The 17,634-nt window shown below is 39.8% G+C and overlaps 1 protein-coding gene across 4 annotated transcripts; it reads right to left on the reverse strand.

Annotated features, from left to right (window-relative positions):
* Positions 1–5,245: 5,245 nt before the first annotated feature.
* Positions 5,246–17,408, reverse strand: LOC125019495 (T-cell differentiation antigen CD6-like). 4 transcript variants are annotated; one of them, XR_007114075.1, is made up of 13 exons: positions 17,256–17,408; positions 16,053–16,121; positions 14,382–14,663; positions 12,730–13,044; positions 11,506–11,820; positions 11,245–11,316; positions 11,023–11,157; positions 9,343–9,453; positions 9,064–9,186; positions 8,830–8,901; positions 8,191–8,367; positions 7,342–7,635; positions 5,246–7,252 (listed from the first exon to the last, which is right to left on the reverse strand). XR_007114075.1 is itself a non-coding variant. In XM_047604305.1 (13 exons), exons 1-13 carry the CDS (start codon positions 17,305–17,307, stop codon positions 7,221–7,223), a joined length of 1,851 nt encoding a protein of 616 aa, XP_047460261.1. In that variant the 5' UTR covers positions 17,308–17,408; the 3' UTR covers positions 5,246–7,220. The 4 variants fall into 4 exon arrangements, 3 of the variants coding, with proteins under 3 accessions (XP_047460261.1, XP_047460260.1, XP_047460262.1); XM_047604305.1 differs by having other exon boundaries at positions 7,342–7,437; XM_047604304.1 differs by having other exon boundaries at positions 5,246–7,437.
* Between the last annotated feature and the right edge of the window lie 226 nt (positions 17,409–17,634).

A 17,634-nucleotide genomic window follows, 5' to 3' on the forward strand; every position in this document is an offset into this window, starting at 1 on the left:
TCTGCCATTCACTGAAGACCAAAGATTGATGACACCTGTCCGGAGCTGACTGGCACCCAGAGCGAGAGGTCGCTGTCAGACATGCACCGCACGCTCATAAAACTCAGTCCATCTGGTCGGAGGCAAACAAGGAAACGTGTCCGTAAATTCTTGGGTCGATTTGACGTCGGACGAGCAGAGAGGAGAAGGATCCGTGTTCCCTCTGCGCCTCCTCGTTTACTTCAGTCACGTTGCCCTTTTGACCCGCTGACCAGACCCTACTTACATTAACTAGACACAATGTATTCTCCCATAAATGCGGCATTAACCATCGCGGGCTCCCATTGACACCCAAGCGGAAGTATTTTTACGGCCTCCAAGCACCGCTGAACAAGTTTAAAGCGGCTTAATTGCAGCGTTGCCCTGGCTGGGAGCTGCGTGAATGTGTCGTGGTGGGGAAGAGGCCACAGACTGTTAACTGCGGCGAGGTGCGAGGGAGAAAAAGAAGCTTAATGAGCGACCGGGCCGGCTTTCAAGTTGGGATTCATTTCTGTACACAGACTAATAAACGTGTCTCAGGGGAAACGTACGGTGGCTGTGAGGTGCAGAAGATGTCTGAGGTGTTCTTCAAGGTTTAGTCACTGATTCTAATTTGAAGAATTTTGATCTGGACATTTGCTTACTCATAGTTATGTTTGTGTATGTATATATGTGTGTATATGTACGTGTATACGTAATTATATGTATAAATATTACTATTTTATGACTTATCATAGCATATGTTGATTAAACATAGGGAGAAGAGGTGGAATTTAGGAAGCTTTTGAACATAAAAATGTGTTTTGTTGTTTTACTTTGCGTTATTGTCTTATGATTATTGCCGTTTGTTTGCTTTTTTCTTTTATTCTGTGTTTAAATGACCTTTCATTCATTCATTCATTCATTCAAATAGTGGATCGTAAAAGATCCTATTAAATAAATAAGGCTCTGATCAAACATCCTGAAGTTACTGAGTTAACATCATTTTGTAGTTATTTTTTCCGAAATCCTATATCTTTGAATTGGGGTTTTCGTATTAACTGAACACACACCAAGACAAACTACCTACAACAAACCTGCAACTGTGACATCGTCGCCTCACGTCTCCTGTGTCTGGACCAAAAAGTTGCACTTCTGCACCTGCATGAAAATATATGACTGGCAGGAAGTGCTACCATTAGCTGGGAGGCTAGGAAGAGCTACAAACCATCGTACAGAGTTGACCTCTCCTGAATACAATTCATTTATTCTAGATGGTGTCATTGAGAAAATATTTGTCTGTTTGAATGTTTAGACGAGGTGAAAATGAAAAATTAAAGGGGCAGATTGTGTGTTTCCTCTCAACTTGATCTTTTGTCACCTCTCTTCTCGTGCTCCGCTTCTCTGAGCTGATCTCACTGATTGGCCCGTTCTGCTGCTGCTGCTGTTGCTTCGAAATGATGAATCGTCTGCAACCCGTTGACATGGTCTGACTGGTACCAACAGCGCGAGCTTCAACGTCCAACATCAGCAAATGACCTGCTGTGTGTTAACGAGCACGAGCTGCAACTGGAGACACAGTCAGATGAATCACAGCGAGCGTAAAATTAAAATGAATGGATTGTTGCTGAAGTTTGTTCCTTGTAGTGGTGTTTGACACTTTGGGGCCACCGTAGAAACAACTTCAACGAAGACATACATACATCGACCAGCCACAACATTATGACCACTGACAGGAGAAGTAAATAACATTGTTCAATTCAGTGTTGTCTTGGGAAACTTTTGGACCTGGTATTGATTCATGTGAATGTTACTTAGACATGTAGCACCAACCTAGACCAGACCAGGCACCCCCCACCCCATAGCAATGACACTCAGAATGAGAATCAGAATCGCCTTTATTGGCCAAATATGTGAGCACATGCAACGAATATGACTCTAGTTGTACAAAAACACAGAACTTAAATAGGGGCAAAAATAAAAGCACAAAAAATAATGCTGTTGAGCATAAATTATACTTTAGGAAATACACTTTTGAAAAATGTGAGAAGCCAGATTATAGCCTGTAAGCTAGTTTCCATCTGCAGTCCCGTTGGCAGGTTGGATGTATTTGTGAGCAGACATGCAGGATGACAATTAAAAATATTAATAATAATTAAAAAAAAAAAGCACATTTAGAATGAACAAGAATGCATCTCATGTGAGAAATATTGTATTAATGAGAGGAAAGTGATAAAAAGAGATATAAAAATAAACAGTAAGAGCAGATATATACAACAGAATTGAACATCATCCCCAGCAGTTTAGGAACAACTCAAAAAAACATGAAGAACAGCACAAGGTGTTGACCTGGCCTCCAAATTCACTAGATCCCAAACTGATCAAGCATCAGTGGGATGATCCACAGGTTTCCCTCACCTCAACCCATAGGACCCAAAGGCCCCCACGTACAACATCCTGTTTCCAGACACCAGAGATTCAATTCAAGATTCAAAATCACTTTTTCGTCCAAAGGTCCCAAGATAAGAAAGAACATATATGAACCAGATATTGACATAAGAATAAGAATAAAAATAAAAAATAACAATGAGGTAGTAAAAAATTGCAAAAAACGTACAGTCCAATCTACTGGACGCCCTCAGAAGTTTCCATGTCCATTCTCTGATGAGTCACGACTGTTTTGGAGGCACAAGGGAATGAATACACAATAGGGTGTGGTGGTCAGGTGGTCATAATCTGTGTAAAATTAAGGAGTTTTAATACGCCGTCAGTAACAAACAACCAAACCGTGCTGTTCAGATTCTTGTCTGGTACAGTAGTAATAGGAAATGAGGTAACGAGGGCCTCTTTGGGAGCGAGCAGCATGGAGAGCGGTGCAGTGACCCGTGGTGACCCAGACAGGTCCACTGAACTTTAAAGGTGAATTGGATCAGGGCCCCCGCCCGGCCACTCAGCCAAAAAAAAAAAAAAAAAAAAAAAAACCTCCTGATGAGGGCTTAGCAGCTGCAGTGAAAGCAACCTAATGAGTGACGAGTAATCAACACTATTACCGGACCTCGCCAGCTCACCTCAGCTCCAGCTCAGCGGGCTGTAACGTCGTTTCACTGCGGCCTGATTCACTGTGAGGGTGACTAATCAGCGGAGGGGAATATTGGTGAATTTAATGGCTTTAGTATAAATCTTTGCCGTTGTTCAGCCAGAGGAAAAAAAAAAAAAAAAAAAAAAAAAATGGGGGGGCTTTGATTAATGAGCTGAAGTGAATTTTTCGCTCAGGTCTGAAACCATCTGGGGCGCTATCCAAACAGATGACCTCACTGCATTTCCCTGGCTGCAGTCCACCCTGCAACATGTCCCTGGCAATCAAAGAGCAGTGCCAACACAAAGACCGAGTCAGGAGCAAACTCTGCAGGGTCACAGTGGAGCAAGGACACTAATTGACATGTTACAGTTTGTGTTATTGTTGTAATGGAACATGTAACCCTCAAGTGAAGAATAAGTAGGACGGATCCAGAGACGGATGGAAATCTCGGGAGTAAACAAATGACACAAACAGCACTTTAAGAGATTCACACTTCATAAAAGTGAAAATCTGTTGATAATGCCAGAATTTCTTCAAATGTTTGGGTTACTTTAAACCACTAGGAGGCTCAAACACTCACCAGGTTATCTGACTTGTTATCACTTTAGATGAGGGATAAGTTTTTCCTATTCGTGCTCACACAGTTCGTCCTAATTAATATTAGATGCAATTTTCATTCCCAGTTCAAGATATGATTTCATTACAACCATGAGTTTTCAAGGATTAATAAACCGCTTGCTAAAAAATCAAGCTAGTAAGAGCGAGTCAATAAATGTAGCACGAAGCTAAAGCAATGAGCTAAATGAGGCTAAAAAGCTACGAGTGGTAGTTAAATTATTAAAAACTCAAAGTTTATTTATGAGCTATATTCTATATCGTATTGCTAAAGGCTTTCTTAGTCTTTATCTTGCACGTTTTAATGTAACTTTATCTTAATACTAATAATATCTGACACAGCTAACATGTTAGCGTATTAGCATTCGCAGGCCTTTTAGCAAACGCTAAATGTAGCAACATTAGCATTCACCGGTGTATCTGCTATCAGCTTTTTAATGCTCTCCATTGAATTTATTTAAGGTGAATATTTGTCTCTTTTACTGTTAAATACTCCATGATGTTATTTAATTTTAGGCCGGTAGCACACAGCAAGTTAATCATTTACAGTTGAATAAATAAGATGAGGATGGATATTAAACCATAAGGTTGAAGTGCTAAAAGAAGCTAAAAAGGGGTTAAGAGTCCTGCATTGATTTATAATGGAGCCTGTTTGTATACAGCATGGTAATGAAATTAAATAATTGCATGCATGTATTGAATTGTATTTTATATGAATTAAATTTTTCACATTTTCACACATATTTTATTTGTCTGTTACAGAAAAAGTACAACAGTGATGGAGGAAGCAGAAGGTGGGGAACGGGCCATCCTGCCTATGTAAGAAAATAAAACTTTATCCGTTTAATTCTACATTTTCTTTGTTAGATTAAATGCAATTTCTTAAGAGATCACCTGAAGTAGGGAGGAGGGGAAAAAGTTGCTTGAATAATAAATGGTAAAACAAAGATGCAAAAGTCTCATGCATCTTTGTCCAAAAAACAAAACAAAAACAAAACTCAAATCCTCCACTGAGCTTCACCTTTTTTCTTTAGCATGTTTAAAACACTCATGTAATTCACCTGGGACTGCATTTTTATCAAATATTCCAAACTCAAAGGTCACTTACCTGTATTTCTGCAGATTTATAGTCAGTGAAAAAAAACAAAACAAAACATAAACTAGTTGCCAAAGTCTTTATTAAGCTTAACCAGAGGGCAACAAACCTCAAATTGTAGCTGCAGCTGTACAACGGAACAAAAGTTCAAAAGTTTAAACTCCGGGGCCGGGATCTGTTGTTTGGGACACTTTAAGCAACTTATGGACTTATGCAGCCGTAATCCTCTGTGTGTAACTGATTTAATGAACAAAGTAAAAACAGAGAGTTGATCTTTTAATCCGGCAAATACTACGAGCTACTTGAAATGCTGGTGTTCTCTCTCTCTTGATGTTAATCAGGATGGTAAATCCACAGATTTTCAGATTCGGGATTTATCAATCTCTAGTGAAACAAAAGCAAAACTGTTTGAGGAGGATCTGTGATATATCATGCTGCATAGTTTTAGATGGAATCTCTGTTGAGTGGTGTGTGTGTGTGTGTGTGTGTGTGTGTGTGTGTGTGTGTGTGTGTGTGCGTGTGTGTGTGTGTGTCCTGGATTCTCTGGCATGTGAAAGAGATTGAGTTTCATAAGGAGATCTGGTCGTTAATTCGCGTGTTTATCTCGATGCGGAGCTCTGGACTAAATTTGAGCGTAATATATGATTCTCTGAGACACTTTTTATCTTCGCCGGCTTCTCCATCCACCTCCTCCTTTTCTCCTCAGCTTCAACTCCGATCCCCCCCCTCCCGTCCACACTCCAACACACAATCATCCCGCTCTTCCTCCACCTCCTCCTCCTGTTCTTCTTCTTCTTCTTTGCCAAATACCTTCTAGTCCAAAAACACCCAATTCTGCTGGTTATCAGCCTAATGCATCATCACTCCCTCTTCTCACGTTAGCTGAGCTGCAGCTAATCCGTGTTTATCCCTGCATTCAGCACAGCCACCCCCTTGCTGAAGGTTTTACAGCGCTTTGAAGCAGTTTGTCATATTAACTCGTACAAAACAAGACATCGCTTTGATTCGAGGCATCGCTCGGGATCAGCGGGGAAAGCACTGATGCTCTGCAGCTGCTGCAGATGTAATGGACCAAGAAGAGCCAGGTCTAGTTTCAAATCACGCTGATGGTTTATGTTGGCCCATGATCACCATCCAGGAATCCCCCCGCTCCGCTCAGACCCTCTTCACCGCGCAGTGTTTGGACCTCTCAGTACAAACACTGTTTGTAAGTATTTGTTCTGAAAGTGTTACACACTTAGTAAACATCGCTGCGGGGAAACATTTTATTTCTTTGTTTGTTTCGCTGTAGTTTTACATGAAAGAACATCTCAACACTAACAAGGATCCTGCAAGTCACTAACAAGGCTGTAGTGCCACCTTGTGGTGGACATCAATAGTTTGAAATGGGAGAAGTTTGGCAAACAATAACAGCACTTTATTAGCCGAAAGTATGTGGACACCTTTGCATGCGTTTGCTCTAGGGGTTGTTCATTATTACTGGACTGGGCCACAGTGTGAATATGCTCACGATAAAAGACACTTTTAGACAATAGTGTTCTAATTCTGAGAGTTTGAGAGATTCGTTTTCCAACGACACAACCTCAACTTCATCTGGAGATAAGGTGTGTGCATGAATCATGGGTCTGGGTCATGGGGGGTTTAGGAGTGTTTGTTTTTTAAGGTAAAACACTTTGTGTTGCATGTTTTATGTATGAAAAGTGCTGTATAAATAAAGTTTGATTGATACATTGACCTGTACATTAATATAAGATACACTGAGTGTATTTGGGATTACATGATGTACTATATTAATAATAGTACAACCTTGCGTTAATGAATAACATTTAGGTGTCCACATACTTTTAGCCACGAACTTCCTGCGACAGAAAGTACCTCAACAGTTTGAACTTAAATGGACATTATTCAAATAGATGCAAGTTATTACATTTTCTTTGCAATTAGAATATAAAAGAAGTCTAAAAAAATACATCTATATATATATATACACACACACTATATTACAATACTTCTACATTCACAGAATTTTAAGATACATTGAAGGACCAGTGTGTAGATTTAGTGACACCTAGTGGTGAGTTTGTAAATTGCAACCAATTGAATAATTCCCCCTCAGCTCCTCTGTTAATAGATTCAGGTGATTAAACACGGATTAAAAAAATAATTCTAATTTTTACTCACTGCTCCTTCACACGTGGGATTTGGTTCATGTTTTAACCCAGATTTCAGCCAAACGGAGCTGAGTTTTAATTCACATTTTATGAGCTTCTCTAGCCTGCAAAACTTTTCTTTTCTCTCGGTGGAAACAGGAGACCCATCTCCGCTTTGTTGTGTTTAATTTCTCAAAACCTCCATCCTCACTTTCTCAGCCGCAGTGACCTGGATGCCTTTCGGTTCATCATCATCATCATCGTCGTCCTCGGGGAAACGCTTTCACTCTGGGCTCACGGGGGAGTAGTCGTCGTCTAACGACATTCAGACGATCAATCTCATGTTACGAATGTCATTTTCCCCCCACATGGATGTACAGTATTTTTTTTTTCGTGATACTTACCTGAACTTTGACCGCTCCCTCCTTGTCCAAGAAGCGGAAAATTCGAGTAGGTCGAAGGGTCATAGTTGCGAGCAGAGGACTGGCTCACTCCGGGCTCTGCGATGTTTGAGAAGACTTGTAAGGAAACGGTATTCGTCTGACTTTCACGTTTCACATCCTCCCACACGAAGGTGTGAAATGAATTGTCGGGTTTCTACCAATTCTCTGAGCTGCAGCCGCCCACACATTGAAATTAAGGTTTGTATTCTTGTATAAGTCTCAGATGTATTTGGCAACTTGTTGTTTTCTCTAAATCTTAAAAAAAAAAAAAAAAAAAGTCTACATAAACTCATATTTGATGACGTAAACACAGATCAGCCACAACATTAAAACCACCTGATAGTGATGTGAATAACAGCGATGAGCTCATTAGTTCTTCTGGTAAATGCGTGTTTTTATGTGGATGTTATCCTGATATGAACCTCCATCTGAACTACGTTCCAAAACAAGTTGTGTGTCATGTGTTCCCCAGATTCGTCATTTCCACAGACACCACCTCATAGAAAACAAACTGTGATCCACTGCATTGACTCCCTACATCCATGGGAACACTGTCTGATTTTAATCTGTTTATATTATATATTTTTTTTTGTGTGTTGCTGCTGTAGTTCTTAGTTTTATTGTTGCTGATCCAGAAAGCTGCTAAAACTATATTACGCTTTACTTATTTATTTTTATTTATTTTGTGGCACGACAACCAGGTAATCAAGTGTTATTCAGTCGACCAGTGATCACGTCGTAATGTTTTGGCCATTTTCAAGTCTATAGGGGAAACATGAAGGTAAATTCAGCAAGAGGACAAAGACAAACCTTGAGCGTTGATGTAGTTACTGTCCACGTTTTGGTAGCATTCTCCGGAGGAGGTGCTGGAGCTGTCGAAGGAGTCGGCGGACATCTTGGACGCTCGGTTCTGCTGGGGATCTGGAGGGCCGCCGTTACGGTTTATGAAGTCTGCCAGCGCCGCTTTTTCATTATTGGCTTCGAGACCTGAAGAATAAATGAATAACATGAAGGACACGGAAGGATTCAACACAGAAAAATTATTTTTAATTGCAAGCTACGTTTGGGTAGGACACAATCAAGAACTGAATGTCTTTAGAATTTATGTTTATGTTTAATTTAATGTTAAAAATTATAGTTGAAAGTAAGATATTGGGCTACATTAAATCATAAAGGATTAAGGTTCAACATTTTTATATATAAAAATAATATAGTATAATTTAGTTTGTCTCTTTTCTGTCTGTGTTTGTTTTAAATGTATCTTCTTTTTTATTTCTATTTTACATGTTCTATTACGGTTGTTTAAGGCAGAGAGAGTTCAAATCAAACCAGGGGAACCTCAGAGTTCCTGCTCTGACTGCGGTGGCGTCTAATGAGGATGCTGAACATCTGCAAACCTGCAGCATCTTACGCGTCGTTTGCAAAAAAAAAAAACAGACTGTGACTCACCTTCCTCAGAGAGGCTGACAAGACCGGGAGGCTTCATTGCGGGGTTCACGTCTGTTCTGTAGCGCTGAGAATCTGGATAGAAAAAAGGAAACGACACGTACGAGACGCGCCGGATTTAGCATCCTGCAAGCGTTCCCTGCAAACAGCAACACACGATCGCGCGGCAGGGCCGACAAAATGCAAAAGGTGAAAAGCGAAGTGTGAGAAGGAGAAAAATAAAAGAACGTAGCTCACTGCGAAAGGTGGATAAACCGAGAGACGGGTCATTGCTTGGGTCATACTGCTCATAGTCTGTATCTACTGACGTGCTGTCTGCACTACTAAGCTGGGTCCACAGATACCTGGGATTGGAGGGCACTTTTTGACACACACACACACACACACACACAAAAAAAAAATTAAATAAATAAACAAAATGATTTTGATGCGCCGAACACTTGAAGGGTTATGAAGGAAGAAAAGGCAGAAGTGATTAGTATTAGTACGAGCTGCCGAGACGCTGCAACCACTGACCGTCCGGGGGGTTGGTCGTGACTTTCACCAGGTTCACGGTGTCTTTGTAGTCGTTGTGATTGGGTCTGGAGGACGACCCGGGGTTAGTCCGCGTCTGCTGCAGTAAGAAAGCTGGAGACGGATTAGAAAAAGGATTAAGGCTCGTTTCGTCTCATTTCATTCACGTTTAAGCTGAAGGATGCTGATCACAAAGATGGTTTTCTTTTCGGTTTGAGTCCAAGAGTGAAACTCTGACCACAGACCGACATGTTTCCACTTTCTCCGTCTTCCAACCAAAGCTACAGTTACAGACTTAAAGTGAATTTTAAGTGTCACTTTTTAGTATCTGGGAAACATAAATCTGCTCCAGCGTGCTGCTGTTAAATCTGCTTTACCTGTACTGTATCAGGATGCACACGTCAGTTTGAGTCTATGTTGTTTCTACTGATATTTTCCTGCTGAATCTAAAACTTTTTTTTACTTTTTTTTTAAAATAAACATTTATTAAAATTGCATACAGTATACAGAATTTTAACCAGATACTATTTTATGAAAACTACCAGTAAGAAAAAAAAAAAGAGATTATACCACATTATAGTGTCAGGACACGTCAGTCCGGGTTTTTGTTTCTTATTGTTGACACATAATTTCTAATTAATTTGATAAAATTCAGTCTTAAAAGTCATAAGACAAAGGTCAAAAGTGGAGACAATTACCATATTTAATATATTATATATCTACTAGTATTACTTCTATCACAGATACAAGACAAGACACTTACATATCTTATATATCTCACTGTGTATTGTACACGTCATCTACAGTTTGTATCTTATTATTCTTATTTTTATTACCACATATCTTCATATACATATTATTGCATTTTTGTATATCACTTATATACCCGTTTGTATATTGTACACACACTTAAATAATATTAATATAATATTTATATATATTTTTACATAATTTTATACAGTGTATATATGTATATTTTACCCTTTTTGCTAACTGTAATTCCTCATCTTTCTTTCTTTCTGTCTCAAATGCGCGTTGAACCCAAACACTACATCACCAGCCGTGTCTCTATGACGACTGTATCTGCTCACATCTCGTATTTGTTGCGACATTTGTGCTAAATGACACTTGTTCCTAGCTGCTGTTTTTCCCTCCACGTTATTCTGTCTTCAAACGATTGTTTCGTGAGCGGTTACGTGCCGCCCGATATTACGCGTGTTGTGCTGTGCTGCAAAGATGTGCTGCAAGAAACGGCTTGTGCTGGTGTGTTGTGACGTGCGGCCTGCGATTGTGGTTCTGATAGTACTGGGAAAGCTTTCGTTTTTTGCTCTAATAGCCAACGCCATGCTTGATGCATGCTTTCTGCACTGTTTTTTTTTTTTTTTTTTAAATGTGCTCTGCTGTGTCTCTTCTGCGCTTGATTGACCTGCATTTTATTTGTAAATTGCTGCTGCTTCTTTTTTATTGTTTTCTTTCCCCTTTTCAACCTATGTAGCTAATATCTGGTATTTTGTTTTACTTTTAGGTAAACTTTTTACCACCTGGCCGAGGACGACAGCTAGAAATGAGCTTAATTAGCTAAAGCTGCTCTGTTTACTAGCACGTAATACAGCTGTTTAACAGGGACCGTCCACGTCACAACAAATAGACTGTAGGTGTAAGGATGTAGGGACGAGAACCAACCGTGTCGCTTCTTGTAATGGCAGCAGAGTGTCGTGTTTGTGACGAGAACCACGAGGAGAACCACACTCAGAGCGATGGTGCTGAAGAGCGGCAGAGTCCAAGTCTGAGGTCCGGGAGGACCGGGTGTGGTTGCTGCTGCTCGGGTGAACGGAGAGAACACGTGTAAAACATCAAATGCATCAGGAACCTGCTTTGATAAACGGCTTTAACGTAAACACTCACCGATAGTAGAAGCTATCCAGTCGGGCGTTGTGGATGTATTATCTACGGTGGGTGAAGGAAACCCGAGGGAACCTGAAGGAGACAAAAATACACGTTCACTTGGTTCCATCTTTTACAGAACAGTTAGTTCAGTGAGGCAGAGGTTTCATTTCATTCTCTGGACTTGATTCTCTAGAAGTCGTCAGATGAGATAAAACGTGATTAATTAAAAAAAAAAAGATTCTGTTTTTAATAATAAGAGCTCAAATCTGTGACACTCGCCTTTACAGATGACTCCAGATGCTTTAGAGGATTTACACAGATGAGGTTTGTCCTTTAACTCCTTGCAGTCCCACAGACTCTGATGAGCTCTGTCACACATGTAGTACCACTGGGTCCCGTTGTTGTGGGCGAGGGGGGGGTCGAACTGGGAGAACTGTTGCGGCTCGGCGCCACACTGCAGCATGGAGCAGACCATGGCGGCCGTCTGTTTATTCCAGCAGTTGTCGCACACCGTCCCCCAGCTCCCGTTTCGGTGGATCTCCACTTTACCGGCGCAGCGGTCCAGACCTCCAGTCAGTCTGACGGCCCTCATCTCTGCACACAGACACACAAACCCCCTCATCAGCTCATTATTAATTATTATCACGTCACATATCGGGCGGCACGTGAACATTTTGTCCTCGAGGTTCATGTAAGAAGCAGGAAAAATGGGACAAATGGAAAAGGGTTGAGACGCTTTGACTAAAAAGGGGCCAAATTGTGATGTTTAGACGACTGGGAAAGAGCATCTTCAGAAACGTGGAACTCTTGTTCGGTGTCTCTGGTCTGAAGGAAGGACAAGAGGTTGAACATTTAACAAACCTGATGCACATGGGGGAGAGAAGCTGAGCCATGTGTGATGTTGATTAATTATCAGAAGCCTTCAGCTGCTTCAAATAGCACACGGATGAAAAATAGCCTCCTGGCTAATTCCGGCTCATTTATGATTTATTGTACCTACAATTTAACATTTATATTTATCATTTATTAATGTGCATTGTCCCCCACAAATAAACTTATAAATAAATAAGCTAAAAACAAAAGGTCCAGACCAGACGTCCCTGATTTCTGGGGACAGTCCCCGCTTTGGACGAAGCTGTCCTCGAAAATGTTGCCAATTTTACCTTTTTTATGAATGAGAAAAAAATGTTGCACGCAGACTACAATTATTACGGTAGCAGGTCATGCTGCTATTGATGTTACAGACATAACAGTTGTTTAAATACATGTTTAAATATGAATAAATATGTCAAAATAAATGAAGCTGTAATTGTCCGTGTTTCTTCATTTCATCTTGATAATATTTCATTTATTTATGTATTACGGTATTTTGAAAAATACCGTAATACATTTTTGTTCAAACCACCCCCAGTCCTATTTTAATGCATTTTTAACATTTCTATTAATATTTCAAATACATTTTCAGTGTTTTCTGTATGGATTCAATTTGTAAGTGTGTGTAACCTGAGCACACGACCCCAGCGTCCTCCTTGTGTCCACAGTCGGATTCGTCCTGCTGAGCGGGGCAGTCCCACAGGTTGTCCTCGCTGCCGGTGCAGTTCAGGTCGTCCCGGTGGATGGGTCCTCTGCCCGGGGGGAAGGAGCCGCCCTGCCCCGTCACATTGAGGGCGTAGCCGCAGTCCAGCTGGGCGCACACCACGTTGGCGTCCGTCATGTCCCACTCGTCGTCGCACACCGTCCCCCACGTCCCGTCTCGCCACAGCTCCACCCGTCCAGCACAGCGGTCCGGACCCCCTGCCAGACGCACGGCCTGGTGGCCTGAGGAGGATACAAGCATCAGCTTTACACACCACTTCATAAAAGATATTAGGGTCGATATACAATTGTGGGACTTTCTGAGTTAAACATAGTTGTCAGGTTGCCTAAAATCAACATGGCCGCCTCTAACCAACCACCACATGGCATTTTTTACAGAAATATTCTTCTAAATATTATATATACAGTTGAATAAATAGAAATTGAAAGTTATTTATAAATATATTGTAGTAACAATGCTGAACACTTTATATTAAATAACTAATAAAGAGGAAAGATCATGTCATGTCATTTGGATTTAACACACTTCTTTTAAAGGTGTCATGTAATGTGTTTGTAATGTGTAACTTAATTGAGAGTGATTTATCGAACACAGATTCAACTTATTATTTTCCACAGAAAATTTGTATATATTGCCAAACAACAAATATCTGTCATGATTATCTCAACTTAACAAAAATAACACAATCGAAACTAATTTTAAATAAGATAATTTTATTACTGTTTAGCTAATTAGAAGGTGGTTGTTATTAAATTTGGACGGTTATTTAGTGACATTTTAGTGATATCTAGTCATTTTTATTAGTAAATGATTGTTTCCAATTATGGATTTTTGTAAAGACATGATCATAAGGAACATAAAAACATTATTTTTTACATTTTTTTAATTAATAAAAATGTATGCAAGCTATATCCCATGGAATTTAAAAGTCCCACAATTATATATTGACTCATTAATGTGTTATTTTATTTGCCAGAAATAAATTTAGTCACTGAATCACCTGAAGCTTCTAATTATTATTATTATTATAATAATTATTATTATTATTATTTTGTTTGTTTTTAGAAGTTAGACTTTATTTCAAACATGTTAAAATCACAAAACGGAGAAACATGAATGTAACAATATTACAACACAACCAGTTTTTTGGTGGAAAAGTCGGGTGATTTCTACGCTTTACCCTCTATAAACTCAAAATCAGTTCATCGTATGTTGAGAGAAATAAAAAGAAAGAAAGAAAACAAATCAACTACAAAAGGAAACAGGATAAATAATGAATGAAAGTGACAAAACAACAGAGCAAAATTAGAATGACAGAAAAATTCTGTTATTTCTATTCAACCCATATGTTTCTCCGTCTAGTTAATGTCTTGAAATAAACATTTTAATTCCTTCACTACAGTTATTCCATAAATTAACTCCCTTGGACGACACACAACGGTGTTTATATTTGTTCTCACTAATTGTTCAGGTCGTATTTGTTTTCCCTTTAACTTTTGGATCCAGTGGGAACTGATGTTTGTGCATGTTTGTGTTTCAGACATTTAAAAGTTCTCACCACAGTCCACTCTGGCGATCACGGTGCAGTCGGGCTCCACACTCTCAGAGCAGTTCTTCAAGCCTCGGTCCTGGTACGAACACTCCTGGAAACACGTGGTGTTTGGAGGGGGGGGGGTTTTGTTGAGGCGGTAGACGCCGCCACAGTCGAGGTCCTGACAGATGAGTTCGGCGAGCGCATCTGCAGAGTCTGACGTCAGAGCCACCGTGACGTCGCTCCCGTTCCCAGACATCGTCAGGGTCCAGCTGCATCTGCCACCGAGACCTTTTACATCCACGTCGTCTGAGGACACACAGGAGCATCCATTTAGTTAAACTGACTTAACGCGATGCATTGCATGAAACCTACTTTAATGTAACATGAGAGCAGGTTAAAAGCTTCTCTTAAATAATGTTCATTTCCCGACAATGAAAAGAAATAAAGGACACAACAAACAAAACCAACCAGAATCAGTTTTACACCCTTTTCTAAATCTGTGTCTGCTGCTCATACAGGAGGCTGAAGGTCCACTTTCAGTTGTTCTCCTCTCATGAGCAACATGGCCTCAACGTACCGACCATCACGGTGTGAACATCAGGTTATCATAAAAACCACATCAGGAAAAGGTGCCAGTCACAAAAACAGACCAGGAAGCTACTTGACCACATGTTTTTCGTGTGTTAAGGTCAATGTGGTTGAGGGAAATTTAACACTAACTTAAAAACATACTTTCAGTTTATCCTCACTTCCCCTCCTCTCTTTTATTTAAGTTAATATTTATTTCTTAAACTAATGACTGCTGGGATAGACTCCAGAACTTCCAGAGGAATAGTGGCTACAGAAAATGACTAAATTAATTATAAATAGTTTCTATTTTATATGGAAAACCAATGGTGTTAATTAAATAAATTTATAGGCTTCAATCAGGAACATGGAGTGATACAAGTATCACCTTCACGAGTGCCTCAGTCCTCTGTTTGCACATTTATGGGCTTTTTATGACAACTTAATATCCAAGTCATTATATTTGAAATTATTATAGTTAATTTTACTATATTTTCTGCTTAAATACAAAATGGCAACATGTAGTATTTGTGGCAACACAAATGTGATTCTGTCATTTTCAGGGGGCTTTCTTGTTAACACACAGACCCAGAGAACAGACCTGCGTTCTCTGCCCACACGTTTCCTGTTTGCTTCTCCGCAAAATAATCCAATGTTTGCAAGTTTTTTACTTTAGACGCTTTATCTGATACTGTGCAACGCATCAGAATAGACCCACAATTTATTTATATTTACCATTAAAAACGACATGACGAAATAAATAACCTATAACACTACGTCGTATGACCTATTGAGCTGAGAGACGTTTCCGGGACTAAGCTACTGTACGTCGGTTCAGATGAACTCAAAGAGTTTGAGGGGTAAACCAGAGTCTATGTGGTGGTGGGGTTTTTTTTGGGTGGGGGGGGGATGCTTTGCTATCTCACAGTTTGATTTGCACCTGCAAAATCTTCCAATATGTGTTTCAGAAGCAGGTCACCTCCACATCCTGTTACTCTGAGAATGTGAGGTCGTCCACGTTGCCTCTGCACGGAGCCCACCATGATTATGTGCAAAAACTAGTGCTGTTTGGATAAATGTGATGTGTGTGTGTCTGTGCGTCCTCTTGAGTTATACATGCAGACTTACTCGTAAACTCCTCTGGCATCATTGCCGCGGTGGTGTTTTCTTCGGCTCTCACGTGGACACGACCCGGCTCTGTTTGAGCAGAGAGTTACAGATTGATAAGAGCAAAGGCCACATCAAACACATGTACAGTGATAGCGGTAGACGGGGGCCACGCGCGCGGCCCCTTTTTGGTGTTAAAATACGTGAATGGGGTCGAGGGCGACGTGTTAAACATCACACTGTAGCCTCCGTCTTCCACGTTTTACGCTTTCTTTTCTTTCATTCACGTCAGATGAATTCATAGAGTTTATGTTTTCATCTCGAGAGGAAAAAAACAGACTTAAATTCAACCCTGCTTGTTTCCATTTAAAAACAACTGGCGAGTTCATTAGAAGAGCTACTTAACAAAAACACATTCAGCCCAGTCTAAAAAAAGGAACATGCGTCAACACAATGTATTATAATAGTACGACAAACACAACTGAAAATCAGAAAAAGGTAGTGTGCCAGTGTTAAAAACAAAGAGCAATGTCGGCAATAAGAATAAGTACAAGAATGTAAAAATATGAGAAATCTATATATAACAATATGTACAAGCCTAAGTAAACCTGTTGTTTCTCTATAATAACATTGATTATGATGTATTGCACAGCGGGAAAATTCTTGCCCAGAAATGATTACACATGGGGAGAATATATAAGGAAATATGTACAAGTATATGTTACTGCACAATATCAGTATGAATATAGTTATAAATATGGGTCATTGCACATAGTAAGTCCAGAGTCCAACAGTATACAAGGAATAGGTACTAGTGTTTGAAATGAAGTGAACATGAGTTATTATAAACAGAAAACAGAATCTCTAAGAAGGTAAGATTTAGTGCAGGGCACAGATATTAAAATGTACTCTTTTGTTCTCCTCCCACTAGTGTACCTAATAAAGTGGCAAGAGCATTTGATCTTTAAATCACCACAAGGAAAATTGTTTGGCAAATAAAAGCGATGCACAAAAAGAAAATCAAAGTAATTTAAAGTAGTTTAGTATTTATGTTTAAATACACCGACTTGTTAAACAGCACTTTATAATATCAGATAAAGAGGAATAAATACAGATGTTGATAATATTAAAAAAATTATATCTTCTTCTTTACAGCCTGTATAAATAAAAAAATTAAAAATCCAGTCTGCGTGAACTAATTTTGTAAAACAGATTAAACTTTACCTTGCCAGAGACAGCTCAGCGCCACGATTAGAATACAATTCATCAGCTTCATGTTGTCGAGAGACAGACGGGCAAATATCCTCTCCTGTCTCGGCTCAGTTAAATGTGAAACTGATGCGCTCGGCTCGTCTCTGCACGGTGTGGTTTCCTCTCCTGATCCTGCGATATTACACCCGTCGAAGTTCCTATTTTGTTCAACAGGAAGTGAAAACTGCAGGCCTGTCTGTTCAAACGCTAAACTTTAAAAAAAAAAAAATTATTGCAATTTTATTTTTTCCCCCTGAACTTAATTTAGAATTTTAAGACGAATACAATGACATAATAATGCAGCCTACATGAAGTCAGGCATACAAAATACAACCGCGCCTCCTTTGAAAAG

Source organism: Mugil cephalus, chromosome 14, assembly GCF_022458985.1.
Source record: "Mugil cephalus isolate CIBA_MC_2020 chromosome 14, CIBA_Mcephalus_1.1, whole genome shotgun sequence".
Taxonomy (NCBI): domain Eukaryota; kingdom Metazoa; phylum Chordata; class Actinopteri; order Mugiliformes; family Mugilidae; genus Mugil; species Mugil cephalus.